The 27,504-nt window shown below is 41.1% G+C and overlaps 2 protein-coding genes and 1 long non-coding RNA gene across 7 annotated transcripts in view; 2 read left to right on the top strand and 1 right to left on the bottom strand.

The window, feature by feature from the left end:
• LOC130188828 (uncharacterized) overlaps positions 1-22,228 on the bottom strand; it is a 27,863-nt gene extending 5,635 nt beyond the window's left edge. Inside the window, exon 1 of the long non-coding RNA XR_008830658.1 lies at positions 22,171-22,228. This is a non-coding gene — a long non-coding RNA (uncharacterized LOC130188828). The remainder of the gene's footprint in view (positions 1-22,170) is intronic.
• On the top strand, positions 2,022-25,805 carry LOC130188786 (mucin-2). 5 transcript variants are annotated; one of them, XR_008830653.1, is made up of 7 exons: positions 2,022-2,195; positions 2,264-2,451; positions 3,574-6,858; positions 8,091-8,165; positions 8,859-8,935; positions 9,658-9,811; positions 25,597-25,677. XR_008830653.1 is itself a non-coding variant. In XM_056407277.1 (6 exons), the coding sequence occupies exons 3-6, from the start codon at positions 3,644-3,646 to the stop codon at positions 25,684-25,686; spliced, it is 3,534 nt and encodes a 1,177-aa protein (XP_056263252.1). In that variant the 5' UTR covers positions 2,022-2,195; positions 2,264-2,451; positions 3,574-3,643; the 3' UTR covers positions 25,687-25,784. The 5 variants fall into 5 exon arrangements, 4 of the variants coding, with proteins under 4 accessions (XP_056263252.1, XP_056263269.1, XP_056263282.1 ...); XM_056407277.1 differs by lacking the exon at positions 8,859-8,935 and having other exon boundaries at positions 25,597-25,784; XM_056407294.1 differs by lacking the exon at positions 25,597-25,677 and having other exon boundaries at positions 9,658-9,847.
• Positions 25,700-27,504, top strand: hrh2b (histamine receptor H2b). Its single transcript, XM_056407318.1, has 2 exons — positions 25,700-26,414; positions 26,667-27,504. The coding sequence occupies exons 1-2, from the start codon at positions 25,794-25,796 to the stop codon at positions 27,141-27,143; spliced, it is 1,098 nt and encodes a 365-aa protein (XP_056263293.1). The 5' UTR covers positions 25,700-25,793; the 3' UTR covers positions 27,144-27,504.

The following is a 27,504-nucleotide window of genomic DNA, read 5'->3' as shown; positions in this document are numbered from 1 at the left end:
AGATGACTTTGTTAAGATGGAAAGGATACAAGTAGCTCGTTGCTACCAGCCAGCAGGCTCTGAAAAGGTGTTAAAAACAGAATTACATCACTTCTCGGATGCCAGCACCACGGACTATGGCCAATGCACATACCTGAGATTGAGGAATGAAAAAGAGGATCTTTACGGACGAAAGAGGTGGCACCAGGTGCAGTACTTGACGGAGCAGTTTTGGAGTAGATCGAAAAAGGAGTGCCTCCACAACATCACAAACAGACAGTGCTGGCATAGCACTAAAAGAAACCTCAGGTTGGTGGTATAGGACCGGATGCTGAGGACACTACCACGAAGCAAAGGGAGACTTGGGACAGTCTCAGAAGTCATTCAAGGCAAAGATGGACTTGTGAGACAGGTTAAAATCTTGTTTGGAGGGAAAGAACGGAACCACAAAGGAGAGCGCACCAGCAGGCCCGCTTTGGAGCGCCCTGTCCAGAAATTAGTTGTTAATTACTCAGCATTTAAGAAATGTAATATGGTTTACTGTGTGGTATAGCCTATACATTTGAAGGGTAATGCTGTAAGTGGAAATTTTGTGTTTTAGGTTTCCATTTTGTAAAACACTGTAATTTGGTGGGAATGTAAATAACCCCTTAAAAGGTTTATTGTTTTGTGTTGATTGCCTTATTTTGTATCTGCTTTATTGGTTTTGATGTATGCCTTTTTATATTGTATTGTTTTAATGATTTTGTATATGTTTTAATCTACTTCCGCTTTGAGCTAAATTTGACTTATTTTGAAATGTTAGAAGGAAGCGCACCTTTATTTTGTGTTAATATACAAACTTGACGTAACGGCTAAATGTGACGGACGGATGCGCATTATATGAAGAGTTTTGATAGTTTTAATGGACCCGTATGAGGCTAACGCTCTTACGGTGGTGACAAGGAGGTTTTAATTCAATAGTTTTGGTTCATGATTATACAACGGAAGAAAAGAAATAAAGAAGTTCACCAGCAGTAAAGTCTCACGCCGATTGATATACGGGGATCCGTTACAATCAGTATGTATCTGTTTATGTATCTCCAACTTGTATTTGTTGCAATACTGTTTACTTTAACCCTCCTGTTACCTTTAGGGTCAATTTGACCCCATTCAATGTTAATGTCGGTGTTCTTTCGGGTCAATTTGACCCCAGGCTGTTTTTCACTGTGTCAAACATATAAGAAATATCAACTTTTTAATATATTTAAAGGGCTATTTAAGTAGTCAACAAACAAACATAAAGTACCTCACACTTAAACTTGGAAAACAATATTAATTCTAATAATTTTCTGGAGGTTTTAATTGCTGGGGTCAAATTGACCCCAAGGGTAAAATATGTCAGTAAATATAAAGGTAACAGGAGGGTTTAACATTGAATGGGGTCAAATTGACCCTAAGGTAACAGGAGGGTTAATCATTGTTGAAAACTGCTTAATGTACAACATGAAACAAATTATGATATGTGTGTGAGATTTGAAGTAAATTAGTATAATTCATAAAATCTTGCTGACACGTGTATAGCATAGCACACTGGCCTCAGACGACCCAAATTTAACAGTCACAATGTAAAACACTCTCCTTACTTGGTCGTCTCTTGTATTACAGCTTCATGTATGTCCAGATAAAATCTAACAGTATCAATACATCCTGATAGCAGTCATCGTCTTGAGATATTTTACAACTTAAAAAACTAAAATTGTTCTTTTGCCTTCTCAGACCACAGCTTTGTTTACATATTGTGTACAATTGTAATCTGTGCATTTCCTTGCTTTTGAACTTGCATGGTAATTTACACACAGTCCCTACCCCACTGATGCAAGTCACTTCCTCTCAGTCTCTCTCTCTCTCTCGCTCTCTCTCTCTCTTTCTTTCTACACCCAGCAGTAGATCAGGATGCATGAATGCTGGGAGGGAGGATAGTGGCAGAAATAAGAAAGGGGGGAGAGAGTGCGAGAGACAGTGCAAGAGAGAGAGAGAGAGAGAGAGAGAGAGAGAGCGAGAGAGGGAGGAGGTAAAAAGGCAAGACATAGTAGAGACTGTTGGAGGCAGCATTCTGGAGCATACTGCTGTGTTGTGATGCATGATGTGAGTGAGCATGAAGCGGCCGGACCACAACAAGAGGAGAAGGGATTACAATGAGGACACAGCTTGGCCTGACGCCTGATCAATAAAAGGTAGGATAGTTTACAATCTGAGCATTAAAGTACGGATGGTTTATTATTAAGCATGCGCTTCTCTGCAGAACTGACTGCCTGCAGACTCCTTTGAGTTTGTGTTCCGCCACCAAGGGATTTTAAATATGAAGACACAGTCACTCAAAACCTTGAGGACACTATGAAGACATAAAACAGAGAAGTGGGCCACTAGCTCCTGCCATTTGGACTTGAGAAAACAAAGACATCCTGCAGCAGGATCAAGCAAAACACTCAGGTATGCCATGCTAAACAAAATCACAAAAACATATTGGGCAGCGTTTGTGCTAGAGGCAGAGACAGCTCTTTCCTTTAGTCCTGATCATCTAAAAAGTGTGCGGCAATGCAAGAGCGTGTGTATTGCTTTCTTTATTCCAACAACAAAGAGGGATTAAATTGTGTATTAAACAGGGCAGGACAGTTATCACTTTGGGTTAGAAGGTAACAACAGACATAGGACACTTGGCTGAGCTCAATTAAAGTAAAATGACGTGACAACCACAATAATAATCTAAATGCTCTTTTTGCAATGTTGGCAATCGGGGAGGATGAAAAGGAGGAAGGAGTGAAGGGAGCCTTGTCAGAATGTCTTGGCGAGAAATCTGTCATAAATCAACGCTTTATGGGGAACAGAAAACGCACACATTCCCACTGTGTATTTTTAGTGTTCAAAAAGACCAGTTCTTATGCAAAACTGCACACATTATAGCCCCGGGTTACAATAAAATACATCTTTTAAAAAATGACCTCTTGGATGCACAAGAATGCTGGCACATGGGATTCCAGGGGTGGCAATGACACACACACACACACACACACACACACAAAACACCACCTCTGTGAGCGAGCGCTCCGGTTAAATGCGAAGCTTAATGAAGTCTATCGCATCAGTGTATATACATTATGGTCTCTTTCCAAGGTGAGCTGAGTGTGGAGGACAACAGAGTGGAGCCTGCTCGCTATACGACAAACATTTCAATGAAGAGAGGAGAGAGAGTTCACCACAGGGGCTTTGTTTTGAATTTCCCTTCCACAAATTAATTATTATTTGTGCTGTCAGACATTGACGAGGGGATCTGTGCGGTATTTTTGAAATGCTAATGAAATGCAGAACGCTTATTATCAGTATTCACATACTGGGATTCATATTACACGGTCACCCCATGTCACAGAAATTTAAAAGTCTTATCTCAAATCCGCAATTGACTTTTCACAACCCTCGTTATCCTTCATTTATGCGGTATCGAACCAGTTCCTTGTCTCCTTGTCTCGCTCTGTGCATTGTTTCAACTTGTCCTGCTTACTCATGGCTTTCTCTTAAAAGCCTCTCACTGTAAACGTGTTCCTCTCTTACTTTTAGACGGACGTAATGGTGTGGAAACGCTGCCGCTCTCTCGATTTATAAGACTTTTGAGTCAGCCAGGCAAGGGATGGGGAGACGAGCGGCCGACCTGACAACTTCGGTTCCAGTCTTAGGTGTCTCTGCCCTGGTTGGAGTGCGTGGCTGGAGGACAACAGGAAGCGGAGGAGCCCTGCTGCAGACGTGGGGACCTCAGTGCAGCATTGGTGTTCAGACGTCCCCAGCGATCAGCAGGCCATCCACCCAGAACGGTGAACAGCTAACTGATACACTCTCGACGCCATCACATATCATTACTCAAACAACCAAGAGCTATATTGTCAAGGAAAATGAGTGCGAGGAGATATTACTGCTCACAAAGAGTGACAAAGAGAAAAGGGCTAATTTGAAACAGAAAAGTGGAGAATCCAAGACCAAAAAGGAAGTGACTTTCAAAGCGCTTGGAGGTGAGGCCTCTGAGGATGTGGCCTGCAGTCAGAGGAACAGTTGCGGGACGTATTGCTATGCCAGGGCAATCAAGACCAACCCACACTTTGCAGTAAGCAACGTCGGGCCTAAATTGAGATCTGCTGCTCGCTACACAAACGGCAGCGTGGTGGATTCGGAGGCTATCGGTGGGATTAGCGTTCATAGTGATGAGGCAGAGCCTGCGAACTCTCGGGGAAGAGACCAAACCAGACTGCAAGGTCACTCGGCAGAGCGGTGTGGGAAGACGCTGCTGTTATCTGCCGCCGCACCTTTTGGTATGACACCGAAAATATGCAGCCATTGCGGAGGCAGACAGTCTGTGGGCACCGGAGTTGAGACTTTGGCGGAGAGAAGCGCCGCCGCTGCTGACGTTTGTTTCGGAGAGAAACCGTTAAAGGCAGCGCTCACCTCACTCTCCACGAGCACGCATGCCCCGATGCCCGACATTGAGAAAACTGCTGAGCCAAGAAGTCATCATGATATCCCTGAGAGCATCACAAACCGAGACAATAGGACACACGTTAATCCACAACTGTTATATTTCAGTGTAGAACTGCAGTACGGAAAAGCCTCACACCCGGCATGCCCAGTGCACAACATGGCCGACTTGGTCGCTCTGTCACAGACGCATGCTGCCATCGATGCGACGTCTCCTCAACCCACTGCCATCCTACATGCTAAAACCATCACGGTCACGACAGCAACCATTGAGACAAGACGAGAGGATGCCGGTACATTTGCGAAACCATCCCAGGACAGGAAGCCTCCCCGACCAACAAGTCTCACATTGAGTCCACAGATGGCCACGGCTACCAAACCAAACAACCCGGAGTCACACACTTATCCGAAGCCCCTCCAGATATCGCAACATGGCATGCCTCAAAGTGTGTGCGTGTCTGTACACGCGACACCCGAAGAGGCTCTGTGGTCACCTTCTCGTTGGCACACTACAGCTGCAGGACCTGGAAACACGACTATTAGCAGCATGTGCGAAATATTCACAAGTTCCACTGCCGCACTGATGTCCATTGAAAGTATAACCGCTCAACTTGCTCAACGTCAAACACATGCAGCGCAAGTAAACACGGAAACAAAAACAAATTATAGCCCACAAATGCCCACAAAATGTCCAAATTTAGCACTGGCAGCCAATGCATTAGACTCCATTCATCAACAGGAAACAACTGTTCAACTTCCAACCCCTAGTCCACCACAAAGTGCACATGCTCCAGATCCTACAACGCAAGAAAAGCCGTCCTCAACCGTAGACGGCAAACCACCATGTAAAGTGTCTCTTATTGACGCTGAACTGGCCTCAACTGTCTTCCCCACACCACAGACAACGACGTCACATCCATCTCTCAGTGCTGTTGTCCCGCGGAGCACTTTGAATCATAACTCTAATTCACATCCACTCAGCATTAAACATAACGCCCCTGCGACACAAAGTTTTCCACCAAACTGCTCCAATTCTGAGCCCACACTTTATGTTTCCACGGCGTCTCTGAACGCGACGCCGAGTGCAGCGAAACCCTTGGACTCAAAAGCAAGGCTGCTTTCGAGTGCGGCTCCCGGCTCCCCATCTCGACGCAACGGCACGCTATGCGAAAACAAGGCCCTCAGGTACTCCTCAATCAATCAGAGGAATTCACCCCCCACAGCCACCCCCCCTTCATCCGCGCTGACAGGGAGCCAAAGTAACGTCTGTGCTCCAAGTTCATCTTCACGTCAATCAGCAGACACAACACAAGATCTCAGTCGTAATGAAGCGCCTCGCTCACATCGCCCTGATCACACGCGGCCGACAGACAGCCGAGTCTGTGATGAATCTGGCGTGTGCCTTGTCGTTTGCAATCAGGAAAACAGCTCTGCAACACCTCCAGTTGTAATATCTGAGCCGCTAAATGTGTCAGAAAATCACAACAGAGGCAGCGATGCGAACAGCCGCCTTCCTAAATCAACCATTACTTCCGATACTGGATCTGATAAAAACAAATTCAATTGTAATCTACTCGATGAATTGTTTGTGCGTGAGTCAAATGACCATGAAGATTTAAATCTGTCCCAGGTCACCAACCTTCAGAATTACATTTCCCTAATGAAGTCAAGCAGCTCTTGTCTGCAGGGTTGCATGAACACAGAACAACAACGGCTCGCACATTGTCAAGGATACGCAGAAACAGGACATGAGGGAGACTGCGCTACATGCCCACCAGTAAAAACAGCCCAGGAGACGGATTCAAATGCAGAACAGTTTGCCTTGGGAGTCTCAGTCAGGCATGCAAACATTAAGCTTAAATCCAATGCAGATGAACAGACCCTTCCCAAATACCAAATACCCGCTCCCAAAGCACAGGCAAACTGTGTGCCCACCACCATCTCATCACTGGAAACCACCGAAATTTCAGTCTTCCAAAACTCCGAGTCAAGCTCTTCATCACTCCCACAAGCACACACAAGTCCGGAGCCTTCATTCACTCCACCGGGCCCCCAATGCAGTTCCACGTCGCCGTCATCAACAATGCACACGGCATCCCTTCCTCATCTCAGGTGCTGCGAGGTGGATGCAATCGTCAGACCGGATTTGGAGTTCAGCCCTGCTCGCCCTCAATCATGCCCAGAGAACACCAGCCAGGCTCACTCCCACCCGGCTGCTGCGGCCCTGTTGCTGCCGCCATCCCCACAGGGCCGCAAATCAGCAGCACTACAGCAGAGGCTGGAGACGGTGGAGGCCAGCCTCGCCGCCAACAAGGACCGGATCACTACTCTGCTCAACATTATCCATGACCTGGAGACGTGCCACACTCCCACCGGCAGGTAAGAGGGCGCGTGAGGGCGCGTGAGGGCGCGTGAGGGTGACTCCTCCAATAAGATGTTTTTTCTTTACTTATAGACTGACAATATAAATATTCCATTATGCTTTTTTAATGACTGATAGTTTCATTATAGTAGAAAACCTGCAGGGTCAGATTTGACTGAATTATTAATACACCCTATATTCAGTTCAATAAAAGGTATAACTGTTTGCCAGCATTTGGTCAAGAGAATTTCTTTAAAAGCTGTCCTGCAGTGCTGATCTTTGCCTTTCCAGTGAGTCATCACACATTGACTCAGAGGCTTGGCAATTCGATAACAAATTGCATTGATTTTTCATCTAAAAATAACCTTTGCGTTTGTGTAATTGTATGCATGATTATTCATCCATAGTTTAGATAGAGGGAAACTACCGGTTACTGGGACGCAATAACAAAGATATACATTTTATATAGGGTCGACATTTTTGTTGTAATTAACAAATACAGATATCAGTTTTGTTCGTACAACTAGTTGTAAAACCAAAAAGTGAACGATTATCACAGTGCACGTTTGATATTTGATCATCCTGCATGGAAAGAATATACAGTATGTGCAACACAATTTGTATGAAGTAAATTGTGTACCATTGACTTTGTCCTGACATTGAACCAGAACACACGTTGGAAAAAGGCCTTAACAAGAGAAAAGAATTATGATTTCAACCATCTCTTACATGCCCTGTGATGTAAAATACCTTTTGAAGGCTAACATACTGATGTCATGCAGCCGGCTCAATGGCCACGATAAACGAGTCTTAAATCAGGAATCCTAGCGTGATGGCGTGCGGCCTGAACACTCAAAACAGGTCCTTGAATGTGCGCCCGAGTGTGACGGAAACCTACTTGAGCATTTCAAGAGGGTCCGTCTCGGGGAGATTTATTTAGCCGTATTACTCTTCTGGGACAAATGACGGGAATTAAAACCGCCTTCTGGCAATATGTCTCTGTCAATCATTCTCATCTGCTGTATTGTGCTAATCAGTTTTGACTGCCTCCGAGGTCATGTTTCAGAAGAACCAACTCCAAATAACCGACTGATGTCTGACATAATGCACGTCACACAGCTCATCGCTGCCAACAACAGTCTGAAGTCTATCAAACAGAAAGCACGAGTGGAGTGAATAGTGAAAGTTTTGGAGGTTTTCCTTATGTGATGTGTGAAATGTCTCTTTTTTAAATGTTGTATTATCCTAGTCGGCGATGCTACAAAACTGGACAGGACCTCAGAAACTGCTCAACCTGCCAGAAGACTGCTTGCATCGTCTACAGGTGAGATAGCAGCGACATTGCCTACACACAGCGTTGGAACTGATCAGAGATCAGCTACAGAATTCAGCTCTCGCCGACGATAAAACTAAAATTGCAGATTATCATGAACATACATCTCATAGCTTTGAGCTGCTCCTTGATTTTGATTATTGGCAGGGCAGGAGGCCTCCATTTCGGAACTTGAGGTATTGAGGACATTAAGTAAACAATTAGATTGAAATCTATATTTTAGAACGACACGCCGTTGAATAGAGATATTAACTGCCGCAGGATGAGTGCTTTTATGAGTTACACGAAGAAATTAACGTAATATAACGTGGATGTCAATATATTCTGAATTACTTACACAGACACACAGAAGTGGGACCATGCATCACTTGATTATCCATGGGCAGTTTCAGAAATATCGGGTTCATTTAAAGGTCCCTTTGTGCTTGAGACACAATTCAACAAGGTTGAGCCCATTTGCCATTTCAGTTGCCAAGCACTTCCCCGGCAGCCTGTCCACTTCACTTCTCTGAGAATTAATGACTTACTGTATGGGCAGTTTACCAAATGAAAAGCTCTGTATTGCCCAATTGAATGAATACATAGGGAGATTACAGTTCCCCCTCTGAGCCCATCACAAACCTTTTGGAACAACTGACACATTTAAGCGCTGACTGTATGTGACGCAATCTATTCACACTGCAGATTTATGGAGATTGAGATGCACTCTCTGAAATTCAAACGAGCAAAGAGGTCGTGCAGAAGCAGCCTGCACGGTAAATGTATGATGATCCCTTTACTGAAGTCATGTTAACATTGTTAAGTATGTTCACATGTGAGGTAAGCTGTGAGGGTTAGGTGCATTTATCTAAAGCGGCCTTATCTAAAATCAGACATTTGGCGTGAAGTAAATACAATTTTAAGGTGAAACAGTTATTTTCATTTAATTAAAAGAGAGAAAATAACAGACTTAAGACACAATAGTGGTGAGCTATAATGTTCTAACTTTGATCTTTATGTTCACCCATTAGCTAAAATGCTGCATCAGTTGGATGTGATAGAGAAATTGTCCCACAAACCCTTTTTTTGAAACAAGGTTAAGTCTTCTCATTATCTTTTGGAGAGAAAAAAAACTAAAAAGCTCTTGCTCTACAAAGCAAAACCTAAATCGTTATCTTTGAAATATTCAAAAGGTTCCTGATCTTATTTTCCAAACCGCTTTTGCATGACAAAAAGATGTTTCGTAAGTTGATTTGCTGACTGGAGTGTGTTGGCGTCTGGTCCTTGAAGGCCAAGTGGAAGATAAGGAAATTTGAACAAGACGTGCGTACCGTCAGAACAAAAAGAAAAGAAAAAGGAGACCCTGCCAGGGAATGCCTGCCTGCCTGAACCAATCGCCCGCTTTGAAATCTTACAACGGGATGCATTTATGCATTTGCGTCTCCGGCATGGGCCGGATTATACATTGTATGTTGTTTCCCTGCATGTGTGTCTGTCTGTCCAGTGTGGAGTACGACTTCAGGCAGCAGGAAAGACGCTTCTTGGAAGTTTGGAATCATGCAGCAAAAGGAAATGAGGCTTTCTCCACGCACCTATCCCAGCCCCTGAACTTCAGCCTGCTCAGAAACGTTGTCATTAAGAACTTAACAAAGTCAAAGGTGAGAAGCAAAAAGCTGTGCAAGGACCTGTTCAAGTGGCTGCCCAGGAAAATGCAGCAAGTGTAGACCTCTGAACAATACCTGTGTGCTGTTTCATTGATAGCCATGAGCCAGTGTTGCAAGTGACCAGCAGAAGCCTTCACAGAGGACTCTTACTATTCCCTTCCCACCCATAGAATGAGATTACTCTGAATTTGAATTTTACCCGCTAGACTAGAGTTCCACTCTCTTGCACACTGTCAAAGCTTATTAACATGATTTTGTACTCAGATTTTTTTCCTCATCTTTGTGACCATCAGCTAGTTTCATCTGGATGGAATTGTTTATTTTACTTTTTTTAAAGTTAGCATTATTTTGTTGTCGACATGTCTGCTTATGGCTACCCACAGCCACATATTTATTTTTCTGACATTCTGTTTTGTAAAGTTCTGATCAATGCGCTATGAGTTACTGTTGGTGTTACATCTCTCCTTCAATTGTCCCCCTCACTGACTCCTGAGACTAACTGTGCAGCATAAAACTATTTTTTTTGGAATGGAATCCCTTTAAATGCAGAAATAAATCAGAATTTGATGATTGTTTATTTGTCTGTAAATATGTTTTAGTATTGTCCGGAGCTTTGTTTCAATTTGGAACGCTTGGCTTCTCTTTGTGCACTTAATAAATGAAATAAAGAAAATGTTCAGCTGAGAAGTAGAGCTACAGTGCATCTAAACCTTTTCACATCTGCAAACTAGCTACTAAATAGAGAAACATTCATTATGCCTTTGACAATTGTGCCGATGGTCTCCAAATCCCCAAACAATCCAAACTTCATAAAAGGTTTCGGGCTAAAACAATGACATGCCTAAATGCTGCAATGAAGCGTGAGTCACAATCAAAACGTCCATGTGCACATGCTCAAGCCCAGAAACACACAGGCACATGAACATAAAACGCAAACTACAGCTAAATTAAACAAAACCTTGCGGATGCTTTCACTGACGCTTCGGTGCAATCGGTGCAAAGGGAACATGTGGTTTAGAGTTTATGAGTGAGGAACGCATGAACAGATTATCTGAGCAGTAAGCTAAGCCAACATCATGATATTACCTTTGGAGCAGGAAGTACTTATAGGTGCTTTAATTAGAAATTATAACAGGTGAAAATAAAATTCTTGCAACAATGGTACGAGAGGGAGCTGTCGGTCCGTAGCAGCTTTGACAGCCTCGGAGCCTCGTGCAGTTAACGTCATTGCAGGGTAAACGCAGGTGTAATTGATAACATTAATTATGGTCCCCATTCCATTTATGTGGGCCGGGGGTCCTGGTACTGTGCATGCCGGCTCACTGGATTGACTGACACTAAATAGAATGGGGCCGTAATGACTCTTGCACAACAAAATGGCTGCTCTGTAAAGGGCGTATTATAAGTGAGTGAGTTTTTCTTTTACTAGATTAAATGGAAACAATGAATGCATACAGAGCTGCACTGTTAAGAAAATTGGCAAAAGTCGTTATTCTTTATGTAGCTTTAAGAGGAGCTCCACTGACTTTTACACACAGAAGTCGGTTAATGGTCTTGGAGAGGACTCCGGTATGTAATGGGATGCGGCCGCTGGTAGCACCACTAACTGACCCTTCTCAAGGTCCAATTCACGAAAGTTATCGCGCTTATGATATCGCAAAGCAAACACGGCCATAGAGTTTTTCAGCTGAGTGCAATTTGCACTTTCTTTGCAGAGGGAGAGGGATAAAATAAATTGTTTGTTTGAAATGTTTGGGAGCTTAATTCATGTATTTTTCATGGCTCAACTTTCATTGCATCCTGTCACTGCCTCCCAAGATAGATGAGTTTGGGCCTTCGCCTGGCTACACTGCCATGATCACCGGCGAGTCTCAATGCGCTTCAGTTACTTCCATCTCTCCGAAGACGCAAATACTTTCACTGTAACTGTGTGTTGCCGTTACTGCTGATCTTTGTTAATGGGACTGTTTTTGCAATTATGCTCATTTGCATAGAAAGCCGCTGGTTTCGCCCCAAAAGTATGCATATTACCTCATTTAAATACATATAAAAAAAACACGAGCACAAAGACGCTGTTTGTTTGGCAGCACAGATACCCTTGGTGAGCGCAAAGGGCGAAAGGGTTTTTTTTTTTGATCTCGCCCCTGACAGTGTTGTCGTGGTGCATTGCTAAAACGGTGACGTTTTCTCTCTGAACATAAGAGAAGAATGTGTGTTGTAAGGGCCCTGCAGTTGTACTGAAGGTCCTTTTATAAGGCGTTAGAACTACATCGTTTGTCAAAAGTCATCCCAAAGTCAGCTGTACTGTGTGTTAATGGTGCTGTTTAAGAATTGTGCATCGTAAATCTGGCTAACGTTGTCGGAATGAGATAAAAATGCACTTCCTTTATATCGATCCTATCTTACTATATTATTTTTAAAGAGACATTATCATGAAACCTCCTAGCCAGAAAATAAAAGACAGAGAAGACAACAAAGAAACTCCCGAAATGGGATGAGCAATCTTTTGTGTTCGCACATGAAGAGAGCTCTAAATGCTTGACCTAAGAGCTGTGCTGAGATTCTGCAGTTCTGGGCCAATGAACTTGCCAAATTTGAAAAGTGGTACTGCTAAACAATATTGCAGCAACAGCACTGCACTGAGTCCTCCAGCCAAAGGCAAATGGGTCTATAAAACAAAACATAAACGGGTCAGACAACATATTGCACTTGTCCATATCAGAGAATATCTTTCACAGTGACTGAAACTACTTGTCATCTCTGTGAACATTAAAGAGTTCAATTTCAAAATGGCTTCACACGTAGTTATATATAACATCAGTTCAAAGCCTCCCCACAGTCATTAAAGTATCGGTGTAATTCACATGGTGGCAGAGAAGAACAATTTACCGTGTCTCAGTTATGTAATCACAGCAACAATATGATTGTGCTGCTTGTTTTGAAGAGTGGTGGCTGGGTCGAGCCTATTGGTGGAAATAACCGAATCAATACTTACACGTCTATTATGCCTCAGGAGATGATTCAGCACCAGTCGCGCATGAAACGGCTGTGCTGGTGCATTTATGATGTGCACAATTCTCTAATGAACTGCACAAAGAAACGCCTGAAGTAGTTTGTAAAGTAGTGTCTTTCCCTCACCTACATATTTCATCAATTAAAACCTGCATTCATCCGCATTTATTGACTCACAAAGTCTGCAGCGTAGCCTCTAAATAAGCGCGTGGCCCATTAAAAGCATCTAGAGACAGTATCTACTGAACGTCACATGGCCATTTGTGCGGAATCCTATTTTGTATGAAATACTTGTACTTTGTGTCTGGCAATTTTTCTAATGTGTACTTCCATATTCTTACCATGTGTAAAAAGTAGCCTTTTCCTAGCATGTAAGAAGGGCAGTTAGTTCTAAAATAAATAACACAAGTAGGTAGATAAAATAACATGTCACATTATTGTAATATAACGAGTATGAAACATACAGCGACATAAAAAGGTTTGTTTATATATGTTGTTCTTGTATAACAATATTTAAATGTGGTGCACAGTGGACCCTTTGCGACTGTTTTATGACTTTGCACATAAAACCTGCCAACTGAAAAACTTCCATCGCCATTAATTGACGTTGGTGATATTAACTTTGAATCCAATGACTCCCTGTATGGTGAAATGATAAGTTGCATTGTAACACCTGTGAAAAGTTACACCCCAGTATGCAACTTTATACATATGCAGCCCTCCGCCACTTTCAGCTCATTATTTTGGTTCACTAGTCCGTCTGGTTGAGGTCCAACGGCTCTCCCCAGCCCCTGCGTATAAAGCCATGAGCTCACAAGCTCAGACAAGCTGCACACTAGCTGTGCATAGAAAACTGGCACGGAGCGGAATCATTAGAATGCATTAGAATGTGATTATGAGTGACTCTATGTGGTCATTTGGGGGCTATACATGAATTCATTAAATCCCTGTGGTATTATGGGGTCAGATCAGTCTCAATAATTGCAAATGCACACAGAGAGACTCACAAATGAAAACACAAAGATTCACAAATGCGCACAGAACAATTCACAACTCGATTTACAAATGCACACAGAAGGATTCACAAATAAATTAGACTCACAAATGTGCGCAGAACGATTCACAAATACATTCCAACGCACACATAAATACATTACGATTTATTTGTTTGTGGATCGCTACACATTTGTGCGTGGGTTTTTGAGACTCCCCTGCCGTGGCTCGCTCGCAAATGTGTTATTTTCAACAAAGACCTATCTGTAGCCAATCAGATGTCTCCCTTATTTGTAAATCCTTCTGTGTGCATTTGTAAATCGAATATATTTGTGAATTGCTCTGTGCGCATTTGTGAATCTTTGAGTTTGCATTTTTTAGTATCTCTGTGTGCATTTGCAGTTATTTAGACTCATCTGACCCCATATGGTGTGTTAATAATATTGAATTAAATTTCTTACAGCGCTTTTCTCAGTTCTCAAAGACACTTGAGTCAGGCAGATATACAGTAATACGTTCCAAGCTGACTGTTTGCTTTTGTTGTTAAACCAAAGTATTGGACAAATTGAAAACAATGGCACGAGGTGAACATGAATGTGTCCACCAAATTGAATGTGACTGCTGAGACTTTTCATTCAATACCATACATGTCAATCTCAATATGGCAGAAAAGTCAGTGGATGGCCAGGAGACAATTGGAAGCTCAAACTAGTGCCACGCCAGACAGGAGAACTGAGGCAAGACCTGGAGAGGAAGATGGGATCTGGAGCACAAAGTTACAGAAGAGCTTTAATAATGTGCAGCATTTAGACACAGGGCATGTCTGTATTGTTGAGATATTTCCGTCTGGACTAAAGTGGTGGACTAACCAATAGACAGACACATGTTTCCAACCCTAGAGCCACATTAAATGACTGAGCAACACACACTATCTCGTAAAGGACACTGGTGTTGATTTGCATTTATTTATTTATTTTGCACCACAGTAAGCTTTATGTGGCACCAATGATTCATGCATGCTTTAATCCAGTAAAACATATGCTAATCATTTCACAACACAGTAAAGCATAACATGTTACATAAAGCATGGTAAAGCGAGGCCGTTTCATCAGAAAGATTTTTTTTGCCAGGAAGAAACAACTGAGCTAAAAGTAACAATTATTGCAAGTTATATTATCTTTTATATTACATGTTTGATGTTGTGTCCACCCCATGTCAGACAGTGTTAGAGAGGACAAACTCAATTCCACTTCAGTGCTTTTCTCCCAGGGCAAGCTTTGCACTGAACTAATTTTTTTAACTGACGTTCGCTGCAAATTGCTCTGTTATTCTTCATTCCAGTGAAGTGTGGACAGCTACATCGACAGGATGCTAATGAATCTTTTTCTTATTATTTTTCCTCTTTACATATCTTACACTAATAAGGTGATTGTACGGCAAACTAAACCGACTGATCTGGTGTTGTCGTGAACTTTAACATTTTGCTCTCGTTTGTGATCTGTTAACAATTAGTGTGAGAATGAGCGTCAGCTTTTCATCCGTAAATTACTCTGACAGTGTCACCATAATGATGCTTTAAACTGTGAGATTACAATCAACTCCTCACATTGCTGTGACACCCATGGTGCTAATTGGTAAATCCCTCTGAGGCAAATGTGTGATTTGGGGCTATACAAAATAAACTGAATTGAATTGAATTGAATTAAGTCCTGCTTCTCCTTATGGAGGAATAAACGCTCATGGATTTCAACAACAGAGGGGCAGGAAGCTCTCGTTATGTATAATATTTAATTGAAGCGGTTGTCCTCATCCTACACAGGTGAGACTAACCACCGGTGGGGTAGAGAGTGGGATTGTTGCAAGACAAATATGGACACAGCCTTGATCTGTAACAGACTGTAACACACTTGGCCATTTGACAACTTTGTTCAAGGTTCAAGGTTTTTTTTGTTTTTTGTCCGCACATTCTCTGCATTAGTACTAGTTAGCATGAAAGAGTCAGTGTGTCTCTCTCGGAAGACTTCAACAGTACTATGTTTATTTTTGTTTGTGACTTACAGGTTGTGTACAATTTTGGCAGAGCCACTGAAGTTTTGTTTCCCAACTTGCCTTTCCTGCTGAAATGTTCATGTGTTCTAAAGAAGACACATTAACAATGGGCTGTTTGTATTCCCTGATTTAAATATATCAGTACATGCATGTACATATACTATGATTCGTACATTGAATGATATTTGTTTTTACACCTTTTATATGACTGATTTGGTAAACGTCATTTAATGTGTCCCAGCCCTGTGCATGTTGGGTATTTTAAGTGAGAATCTAAAGATGCATAGCTTCAACAAACCGTGGTGCCGGTTGGCCACACAAACAGTGTGACAAATTATTCAAATGGGTTTTTGAAACAATTGTCCAAGAAATGTTTCCTTTTCCATTGTAATGGACCTCTAGGTACAAATACATATTTAAAACTGAGTTTAATTCATTTTACATGTGACTAATTCAGTGCCCGTTCAAAACATGTCTGTTCAGAAGGGGCCACATGCTTGCCCTCACATTCAACACTGCCTTTCCTTGGGTCCTGATTCCTGAACAATGCATATGCCAAGACATACGCACACAAGTTGCTGCTACTCACGCAATACAGTCTGGAAAAACACCAGATTTACCTTTGGTTAAGGTAGGTCTCGGAGGCCCAAACAACTACAGAGTTATTATGATGTTTAGATATGAACAATATTACGCAGTAATAGTATAGTCATCGTAGTTAATCGGAAAAGAAAACATTTTTGAGTAGTCCTACTTCTTCTACCACTGCCAATACCAACATTCCCAATTAGGGGATGTGTGAAAAATAAGCTTAGACCGTATTTGCCTGAGGCCCCAAAACACTAAAACTACCTCTGCAAAACACACCTCAATCTCAAGACCTAAAATATTCATACAGCATCAATACACTGAGCTGAAGAGACGCATTTGTCTCTTGTTTAGCTTCACCAATGAGGACTTGAGGTAGAGCATGGATTTAAATAGCGGAAGTAACTCATAACAGTCGCTTTATACACACTGAGGAAATACACTCTGGCACACTCTAACTTCCAGCTGACCATCAGCTGTTGGCCCCAGGTAAATAAAGACGAATGAAGACATTAGCATTGCCATCATCCATGTGATGTGAGCAGGAAGTGCAGGTAATGTACGTCAGTCAGCCCGTTGCAACCATTTCACTGTGTATTGTATTGCATCTCGCTGTTGCGAGTGTGGTCCTCTTACTTATTATAGTCAAAGTTTATTAATATGTGTGTACAAATTGCAACAGATTTGACTAAGCACTTCCTTGGATATAAAGAAATACAACTGCCAAGTCTGAAGTAGATAGATGAATGGCTCTCAAGATATCAGAGTCCCACATACACATAGGCCTACAGAGATCCATTATTTTATAGTTAGAGTCTATAGCGCCATATTGCTACCTTATTACGGAGCAACATACAAAGCAATGTATTAAGTTAAAAGATTGCACTATTTTACATTGAGACCTACACACTAGTGTTGCAAAAATCCAGTATTAGGTTTCATCTAATTTCATAACTTGACGGTGGCATAAAAATGCCATCTTGAAACCATAGGTCAGCTGTTGGACCAACCGGTATCAAATTATGAATCTGTGACCTCGTTATATGTGGGCAAAAAGCTACATGCCAAATCTGGCAAAACAAATCAGAAGCTGTGCCAAATTTCAGTTGTAAATCTACGAAGAACATTTCCGTTCCCACGTCAGAGTTTGATGTCTGCCTATTTGTTAATATGCAACACTTTTTTCCTGCAATTTGTCCACCACATATAAACACTGCAGAACCTTCCCTTTTGCTCCATATGCCAAATGTTGTTCTTGTCTGTATATTTTGTATCCTGGCCTCCATCGTGTTGAACAAAGTTTGTGGCCAAAACTTGTAACGCAAAAGAGCAACTTCATAATGACTTCCTTTATTGCCCCAGAGAGACCATTCCTTTGGCTGGCGGGGATCACGTCCCACAGTGATAACACGCACATGCAAACACAGAAAATGTAAGCAAATGAGTTATGCATCAACGACAACAATAAAAAAGTTCTGATGAATAAATAATGTAAAACATGTCAAAGAAAGCTGCAGCGAGGCAGTTTTTAACGTTTATTTTTGCATTGCCCTGTTTGTTGAGGCCAGATTGTTGACTTTTGGATTGTATCTACTGTGTGCTCCCTGTGGTGGAAATAAATGCCCCAAACCCAAACCTATTTCCTGAGTCATTAAAGACACAATCTCAATGTGAACATAGGGCATTGTGCATTTGATCGATAGTTGTAGACACAAGCACTCATTTCAGGTTATTTCAGTATTGCTTTCCCCCCCTCAACACACCCTCTCTCTCTTGTGGCTGTTTTTTTACCACACCTTTGAATGTGGCAGTTCTGAAGAGCTAATGCCATTATTGTGTCATGACCTTTTGCCTCAAAGAATCACCAAAGTTATTCCAATACATCCTGTGGGGAATATGAATGTCTATACTATCAATGATCCATCCAATGATTGTTGAGATAGTTCAACTAATTTTACTCCATCTCACAGAAGATGAAGTATCAAACTATCACCAAACTCATTCAAATATATCCTCTGGAGACCATGAAAATCAGTGGGAAATATTATGGCAATCCATCCAATAAATATTTAAGTTTTTCAGCCGGGTCCTGTTTTTTTAAATTTGATTCAGAAGACGACTTTGACGACAGAAGAAAGCTTGTATTTAATAATGCAGCAACAGGAAGCAGGTCAGACTATCGGCCTTGAAACAGTTAGAAAAAGCTTGTTAGTCAGAAACATCACTTTGCGTTCACTCGCGTCATGTTAGGGCCCCAGTGTGAATGAAGATGATTGACAGACAACACAGCCGGAAGGCTTTTTTAATTCCCGTTATTGGTCCAGAAGAATCGTATTCGGCGTCCAGATAAATCTAAGACATCCTGATCGCCTGAAATACACACGTACAGTCATCCCTGGCATATAAAGAATACTGGGATGAAAACAACACTCACACTCATTTGGTTACTTGTCAAACAGTCTAAGGTGAGTTTATTTTGAACTACATTTGCATAATATGTGAACACCCTGTCCCAACTCTAGTGGTGGAGTAGTGGAAGTACTCAGATCATTTATGTTAATTATACTTCTATATATCGTACAATTACTTTGTTAATGCTGATTCCATCTCTTATAAACTAGAGGTTGACCACAGTTCACTACCTTATTTGCCCAGCAGGTGGGAGAAAAGAATCAGAATTATTTGATTTGATTTTTCTTCAAACAGTCACCGAAGTACCTATATGACAAATAAAGAAGGACATACTGGACGTGTGTTACTTTTCTAGTGCACGGTCATTATGATGACCTCGAAACTGAAGAAGCTACTCTGTCTGCTAACTGCTAACGTCTTCAAATATTTTCAAGGAGCACTCTAAATTTGATTTTACTATCAGAAGGCAAATTGTGATTAGAATAATCTATTTCTGATTCTGAGTGTTTATTTGTTTATTATCTTTTTACTGTTAAATATTGCTGCTGCTTCTGGTTGTGACGTGGTTTGTGCTGCAGGTAACTCTCCTGAAATAAATTGAAGTAATTCAAGCTGTGGCGTACACGAGACATTATACAATTTGTGGTCCATCATTCCTTCGTTGTATTTAATATATTGATTAAAATAACAAGATGTCTGCCGTGCTCTGGCTTTACTTATTGAGCGTTCGTTTCTGGACCAGTGAGTTCACTTATTACTTAACATTCTTAATGCTTAATTTGCTCTTCACTTGCTGTTACCTCCGTTGACCTGGTCAGTTTTCTGAAGCGTGGTGCCCTGCTATTTCAGACCGTATCCTCCCTGGATATGTTATTTTATGACTGCCTCTTGGATTGAGGATATCAACATTACACATCAAGATCCACGCTTATCGTCCTCTCTTAACCCGATTTAATAATGCACATACTCAACAGTAAAAGGCTGTTTCTTTTAGTTAATATGGATATATAGCTTGATATGCATGTGTGTGTGTATGGGGGGGGGGGGTGCACATCTAAAAGTGTGTGGCTAAATAAAGTAGATCCTAGTGTAGAGATCCGCAAGCAGACCACTTATCTGAGGACAGACAGGTTAACTTCAATGCTATAGAAATACTCTAGAATTTATTAAAATAATGTCTTTTAATGCAGTCAAAAAGATGTGTTTTGTTATTGTGGAAGCTCATACTCAACTTACTAGCATATCATGAGTCATGGTGACTATTTCTCATGCTAGCATCATGTAATTAATGTGAGCATTTTGCTCAGAGCACCACTGTTCTTAAAACTACCGTCTCACAGACCCACTTGCATGTAGATGCTTAGTTTTGTTAACTTAAGGTATCGTTAAAATTCCAGTGTTCATCTTGTGATTACGTGTGTATTTATTGTTTGTATTCCACCTGTGTTTACTTCCAAACGTTTTTAAATGTAACACTGCTTTAGCTCAATGCATCCTCTCCACATGCTGAACCTCTGTGGTGAAATCTGTACAGAGATAACAATTTGCAAGCAAATTCTAATTTTAAAACTACACAATTTAATTACAATATGAATACATACATACTTCACTTCATTGAAGTGTGTCTTAAGTGAGTAAAGTGTGGCTCACCTTGACCTACTCACCGAAACCCTTAACTATATACTTCGCAAAACACTCAATGATGACATGATTACCAGACAAGAAAGAAAGAAAGAAATGTACACTTTTATTTATTCATGTGGGGAAATGTTTCTCTGCAATTGACCCATTCTTAGTTATAAAGGAGCTGTGGGCTTCACCGGGGAGCTGGGGTGTCAGTGTCTTGCTCATGGACACTTCGACATGCAACTATGATGACTATAGAATATATATATAATTACTGTATAAATATTAAAAATCATATTTCTTAGATGCAATCATTACCTGTAGAGATACTTTGAACCCCTTGAATTCTGAAAATATCTAGCAAGAGGAAATATATTTTAAATCTAAAACATGAATGGATGCACTAGAGGAAGTTAAAGTGCATATGGGTTACATGTCTCGGTTGGCACATGTCTGTGAGGACAGAGAGAGAGAGAGAGTGAGTGAGAGAAAAAAAAAAGAGAGACTGCACTTCAAATAAGGAAAGCTTGTGGTCAAACTCAAGGAGGATCAAGGAAGCAGAGGAGTGCACTCATGATCTGGGAAGAAGGTTTGGATCAGACGGACATTCAAGACTAACTATTTGAGGTGAGTCGGCACAGTTTGAACAACGTTATTTAGATGACAATAGAGGGCATGCAGGTGGAGGATTAGTCCTGTTCAAGCAGAATCACGACTGCTGCACACAAGTCTTGAAACAATGTACGTATTCCTCAATCATGTGGATGTGTTTTTTTTTACATTATTACACATGGGAGTTAGTTTGTTTTCAGTTGAATTGTTCTACATATGAGTGGCTCTTAGCCCTGCGACGGTGGATGTAATGTTGCACAAGGAAATTAATGTTGAATAGTCAGTTTAAACCACGTTGGAGCTCTTCAGTACGTCTAGGATTCATTAGTAATGAAGTATGTATGCACGTGTGCAGTTTTATTAAATTAAATTGTATTTGTACGGAACAAACTGTATTCATACTGTCTATCCATCTTCATTTAATTCACAGTTAAATGCTTTATGAGTAATTCAATTGCATCCCTCTTGCTAACTTCGAACAGTAAAAACAACAACAGTGTGACCTGTTGATATGATTACTAGCAATCATGTGGGAGTTGTTTCAATCAGATACATATGTTTTTGAGACCCATCCTGGATAATTTTATGGAAGCAAAAATATCCTTCCTTCGGTTTGTGGCAGAAATAAAATGCTATAAGCTCAGGACAGGAGGTCAACGCAACAATATGAATGCAATGTAGGCAAATCATATAACTTCTCATTGGGCGAGATTTTAAAAAACGGCAAATATTAAATCTAGCTCACAGCTTGAAGCGGTTTTACTTTTCACATGTTGTTAGATTGTTGATCTATATTGTTGGTCCACCTTGTGTCGTTATGGGCCGGATGTTTTTCCACATTGTTATCTCCTACTGTTGACTTATCTACCTCACGGGCTGGACGTAATATGTTCCATGATGCAGTGTTTTTTTAATATTATATTATATTATGCTCTGACCTTTGTTAGCTGACATTAAGCTCTATTATATCCGCAGCTGTAAATCCAGAATATGATGTGATCAACGTACTAATGAGACAGGCACCAGATGAAGCCTATGGATATGCTATAACTTGTTCTCACCTGAAGAAGAGTAGAGCATCTTTTTTGTTGTTGTTGCCATTTCTCTTTGACTGCCTGGGGATGAGAGAGTTGAATTATGCAATGAATTGTAAAATGATCTTAGGCTCTCGTCATGGTACTACGATGTTGTTATTCTCCTGTTACCTTCCTCGTGTGATACATCAGCAACTGGGCAGAATGCAAAAGCGGTCAAACATGGCTTTTATTTGAGTCTAGTCTCAAATCCTGTCAGACTCTTTATGGCCAGTGAAGACCGGTGCATGTTGCACCTGATGATAGTAGCAGGCCGACCAAACTTGATCTAAACGCTGAACAAACAAAGTCACCATGGAGACAACAAGTGTTTATCCCGGAGGGAATCTATTAGTATGGCTTAAAACATTAAGAACGTGGATTCTCTGAATGGCCGGTGACAGCTGAAACGGTGGCTGCTTTGAAACAATTCACTTAAGGAAACCAGGAGAGATGATGATGACGTTGAGATGAGCTACATTGTGCAAAGTCTACACTCTAAATTATTATAAAATATAATAGCCTTTTTATGTTAAATGAATTACTTTTGCATTGCAACCATATCTCATGTGTAACAACATGGCTGGGAACGTCACGGTATATTAATATTCACAGGAATGTTTGCACTTGGTCGTGGCACAATCTAAAGAATCTTAATGCATAGTAGAATTGGTTATTGGACTATTCCTAACAATGGTAGTACAACAAGCATGTAGGTAAACGACGGTGGCTGACACAAAAATGTAAACGTGAATGTCCCGATAGAGCCAGTATTTGGTTTGTCCAATTTACTACTGTAGAAACATCATGGCTGGCTCCCTGAAGAACATAGATATAAACATACTTATTGATAATATATTCAATTTCTGCATTAATTGCACCTAAAACACTCTTCCTTTAAAAAATTGCATTATGAGTTTATTTGTATGGATACATTCACTACGAGCAGTAAGCTAGGTGTGGAAATTATCTGTGTAGTATGCTTGCAGTGGTTGTGATAATAATAATAATAATAATTATTATTATTATTATTATTAATATCATTAATATTATTATTATTATTATTATTGTTTGTATTATTTGTATTATTATAAAGTTGTAGTTCTCTTTCAATTATACTTCATCAAATAGATCAATATCTGACCACCCGCACAATTTCCTCCACCCTAACACAACATCATAACTGTATATCCCCTGTTCTTATCATTGTCACTGTAAACACTTCCAGTTATCTTATCTGTTGTTACAGCAGGTATGATGATATTGTGTTTGGGAAAGCCGGAATAGGGACACAGCCGTAGTTATAAATAAAAAAGATAAAGTAGTTGCCCTGGTAGTCCGTACTTTCGTATGTTTGTAGTTATTATTTATATAAATTTGACATCTTTACTATTGAACTAAACATGAATGAGCGAGGAGTTTATTTAGTTGAACAGGTGTCACTCAGTTGGAGGTACTTCTATGCTATTCTATTCTATATTATCTGTGTATAGTATGTGTAAGTTATGTGTTATTGTGTTTTTTAGACTTCTGTTTCGATATAGATGGTAGTTGAGGTGTCGTCCAGCCCGCATGGCCATTTGGTGTGTGTCAGAGCTGAAAGAAGCAACACACTCCTGCATTCATGTGTTGTTCACGAACGGTTGTTCACTAACGATTGTTGTAGAAGAAAAGTTTGAAGATGCTAACATACACTGAATAGAATAAAATAAACACAGTTGGTTTAAAGCCATAGCTGCATGTATGGTGGACTGAGTGTGATGAAATATCACCATCTAACATCTGCTGATGCGTCTGTGTTTTTAATCATCAAACCTTTAATTAAAGAATTTGAGAAATATCTGTCTGTCAAAGCCAAATGCAATCTATTTTTTTATGGGAGTGCATCAGATAGCCTGACTGTAATAAGGAAACAGAGAGCCAATTAAAATCAGACCTACCAAACATGCAGAATATATATATACGTTTCCAAACAGCAGTCCCACAGAGTTGGGGCAGGACTACTTTCCTGGCAGACGGTATTAGCATTAATTTATTGTTCATTGTCAAACACAACGAATCATAGAAACACGCTATTGCTGCACATATCTTTGTCTATTTCTTCATTCTAAATCCAAAGCGATGCCATGTAAATATCAACTTGTGAAATATGAAACGTGAAACAAACACACATAGGCCTACAGGATGGATTTCATTAAATTATATTAGCTGTTGTACGTTTAAGGGCGAGCGATTTTCGGATGTATTCTGCTGACATTTTTTTTTTTAAATAGCCAAGCTTGCCGGCTGTCTTTTTATCCAGATGGATCTTATTTTGCTCATTCATTCATGTTGAGTATAATAAGCAGCAGTCTATCCTTTTGAAAAGAAAAAATATTTGTATTTATGGATGCAAACTCATCAGTAAAGAAACATGTGTGTCTTCATACAGCAACATGTTTTAAAGTATATATGGGCTTGGACACTTAGGAATCTCTCTTTTTTTAGACTGGCTGGGCTTGGTTGTGTTTACTTTACTCCTTAGACTTTGGCAGAATGTTTTATGATTGTTTTTAAGATCTTGTCTTGTTTGTCAGCCCACTCTTTAACAAATGCTCTCTCGCTTTAGAAAATGTTCCCATCTCTTGGGGGACACCTCCCCGATCTCAACATATGTCCATTCAAAGGGGACATTCTCTTCATCGCTCTCTCTGTGCTGCTGATCGTCCATTACTTGTTTCATTTCTCCCCCCACCCCAGGCCAGCCTTTACCCTGCCTATTCCCTCTGTATTATTCAATCCCATGTGTTAGAGTAAGGACTACAATGTCATTCGATGGGGCTGTTGTGTATCTGTATCTGTATTCTAAATAGAATCACAAGCACAGAACATCACTGCTGCATTGAGGATGTTGAGATATATTTAACTTTATGGAGTTTAGACCGAGAGGATCGTGTGTACATAAGAGAATAGAATGTGGCGTGTAGTTTCTGAAAGCCGATATATAAATGGTGATGTATTATATCTAGCGTTGCACTCTGGTAATGCATTGCTCAGCTACTGCTTTAATTGTGTTGTCATAGTTCCTTTATGAAAGAGATGGAGGTTCGTCTGTGTCCTGTTTTTCATGTGTGTGTTATGTTACATTTGTAAGCGTGCTTTCTGCATTAAAAGGTTAATCTGTAAGTACATTTATTAAGAGTGAGGAACTCCTTCTAGAGCTGTCTCTAAAGCCATGTCACTCATGGAATATATACTGCTATTGTCTGACATCTGTTTACTATTTACAAATCTCTTTTTGTATGTATATTAAATAACATTAAGTAGGGAGATTGTAATTTTTTTAAAGTCTTTTACTTCTTTTAAATACACAAATATCATTTATATGGTGACCTGAGTTTTTAAGAAATCCCCGTTGTTCTTCTTCTTCCCCAGGGAGGCGTTTACAGCACCGACACTGTGGAAAAAAGAGATGGCCGGGAAGTGCTTTGTGTGCAATCGACTCTGGAACAATGCTCACCTTGATGCAAAGGAGCCTTGCTAAGAATTGTCTGATGGTGAAAGTGAAAGTGAACTGGCAGTGGATGAACATCTCCTCCTGAGATAACAAGTGACCCAGTGCCTGAGGAACCATGTTCCCCACAGCTCTCCGCTGGCTGGTTCTGGTGTCTTTAATCATTCTGACCATTGTTGGGAACATGCTGGTGTGTCTGGCTGTGGGGCTCAGCCGTCGACTGTGGCGCATCACCAACTGCTTTGTGGTGTCCCTGGCAGTGACGGATCTCCTGCTCGGCCTGCTGGTGATGCCTTTTTCTGCCTCTGTGGAGTTGCGCAGTGGACATTGGCCGTTCGGAGGAGCTCTGTGTAACATCTACATCTCACTGGATGTCATGCTGTGTGCATCCTCCATCCTGACCCTAATGGCCATCAGCGTGGACCGATACCTAGCGATTTCAGCTCCCCTTAGCTACTCCCGGAGAGTTACGCCTGTGAAGGTGACACTGGCCATGATCGCCATCTGGGCCTTGTCACTAGCTGTGTCCTTCGTGCCGATCCACCTGGGCTTGAATACAGCGGACTACAGAGTGCAGCACTTGGACTGGGTCATGGGGGACGAGGTCAAGGAGGGACACTACTGCCAGTTTGAGTGGAAGAACAACTATGCTCTCATTTTTGTCTTTAGCACCTTTTATCTGCCTCTGCTGCTTATGTGTGGGATGTATCTTTGCATTTTCAGAGTGGCACGAGAACAGGTCAGTGTTTATTTTATTTTGCAGAACATGCAAAGGTGGAACATTAAATGTCATAATTCTTGTAATGCACTACTTTTTGCAAAAAAATTAAGATGTAATATGATTTCATATTAGTGGAAACAAGACATTAAAATAGCATTCACAGAGTCATATTCACTCGTTGCTGAATTAAATCCTTTCACCATCAGTTCAAAGTGTGCCCTTATCTCATTTTCAACCTCTCTAATCCTTTTCTCAACTGATCTTTTCAAGGTGCGGCGTATTCGCGCTGCCACGCCATCATTTGCGCGCGCAGCATCGATTGCAGCCACAGCCCGGGAGCACAAAGCTACAATGAGCCTGGCAGCTGTGCTGGGGGCCTTTGTCATCTGCTGGTTCCCCTACTTCACCCTCTTCACCTGCATGTCCATCAAGAAAAAGACGTATACCCGAAACACACTTAGCTCTGTGATCCTGTGGCTGGGCTACTTTAACTCAGCTCTAAACCCCATCCTGTATCCAGCCTTCAACAGGGATTTCCGCAAGGCCTACGGAGAGCTGCTCCGCTGCCGAGGTTTGTCTCACAGAAACCTGCAGCTTACTTGTGTGTCAGTGCATAAAACAATGAACCTTACTAACGGACAAAGGGTTTCCCAACGGTCAGAGACACAAACAGACACGGTTAATATAGAAACTGAGGGGAAAACGGTATCCCTGATGTACCATGTTGAAAATGCAAAGGATGCGTAGTGCCAAAGATAACGCAATTCACTACATGATGAATGTACAAAGCTGTTTTTCCAAGTGTACCGGACACAAGCATCCAATGTGCATTTGTTATTAATAATAATAATAATAATCAAGGCAATTTACAGTTCTCATATGTCTGTTTATTAGACAGGTGTATATAGCAGCTGCAGTGTAATTCAAAATAAAGCCCAGCAGAGCAGAGTGGAATGAATAGATGACTCAGTAAGTTTCTCAGACAACTGCATAGAGACAAAGGTGGTTCAAGGTTTGTACATAATATACAGTATGTTCTGTCCCCTCAACCCTACCAGTGAAAGTGAATAAATGACCAGCATGTTGCTTCTGTAACTGGATAAGTCAA

The sequence above is a fragment of the Pseudoliparis swirei genome, chromosome 3 (assembly GCF_029220125.1).
Source record: "Pseudoliparis swirei isolate HS2019 ecotype Mariana Trench chromosome 3, NWPU_hadal_v1, whole genome shotgun sequence".
Taxonomy (NCBI): domain Eukaryota; kingdom Metazoa; phylum Chordata; class Actinopteri; order Perciformes; family Liparidae; genus Pseudoliparis; species Pseudoliparis swirei.
This window is presented reverse-complemented; position numbering and strand designations above follow the sequence as displayed.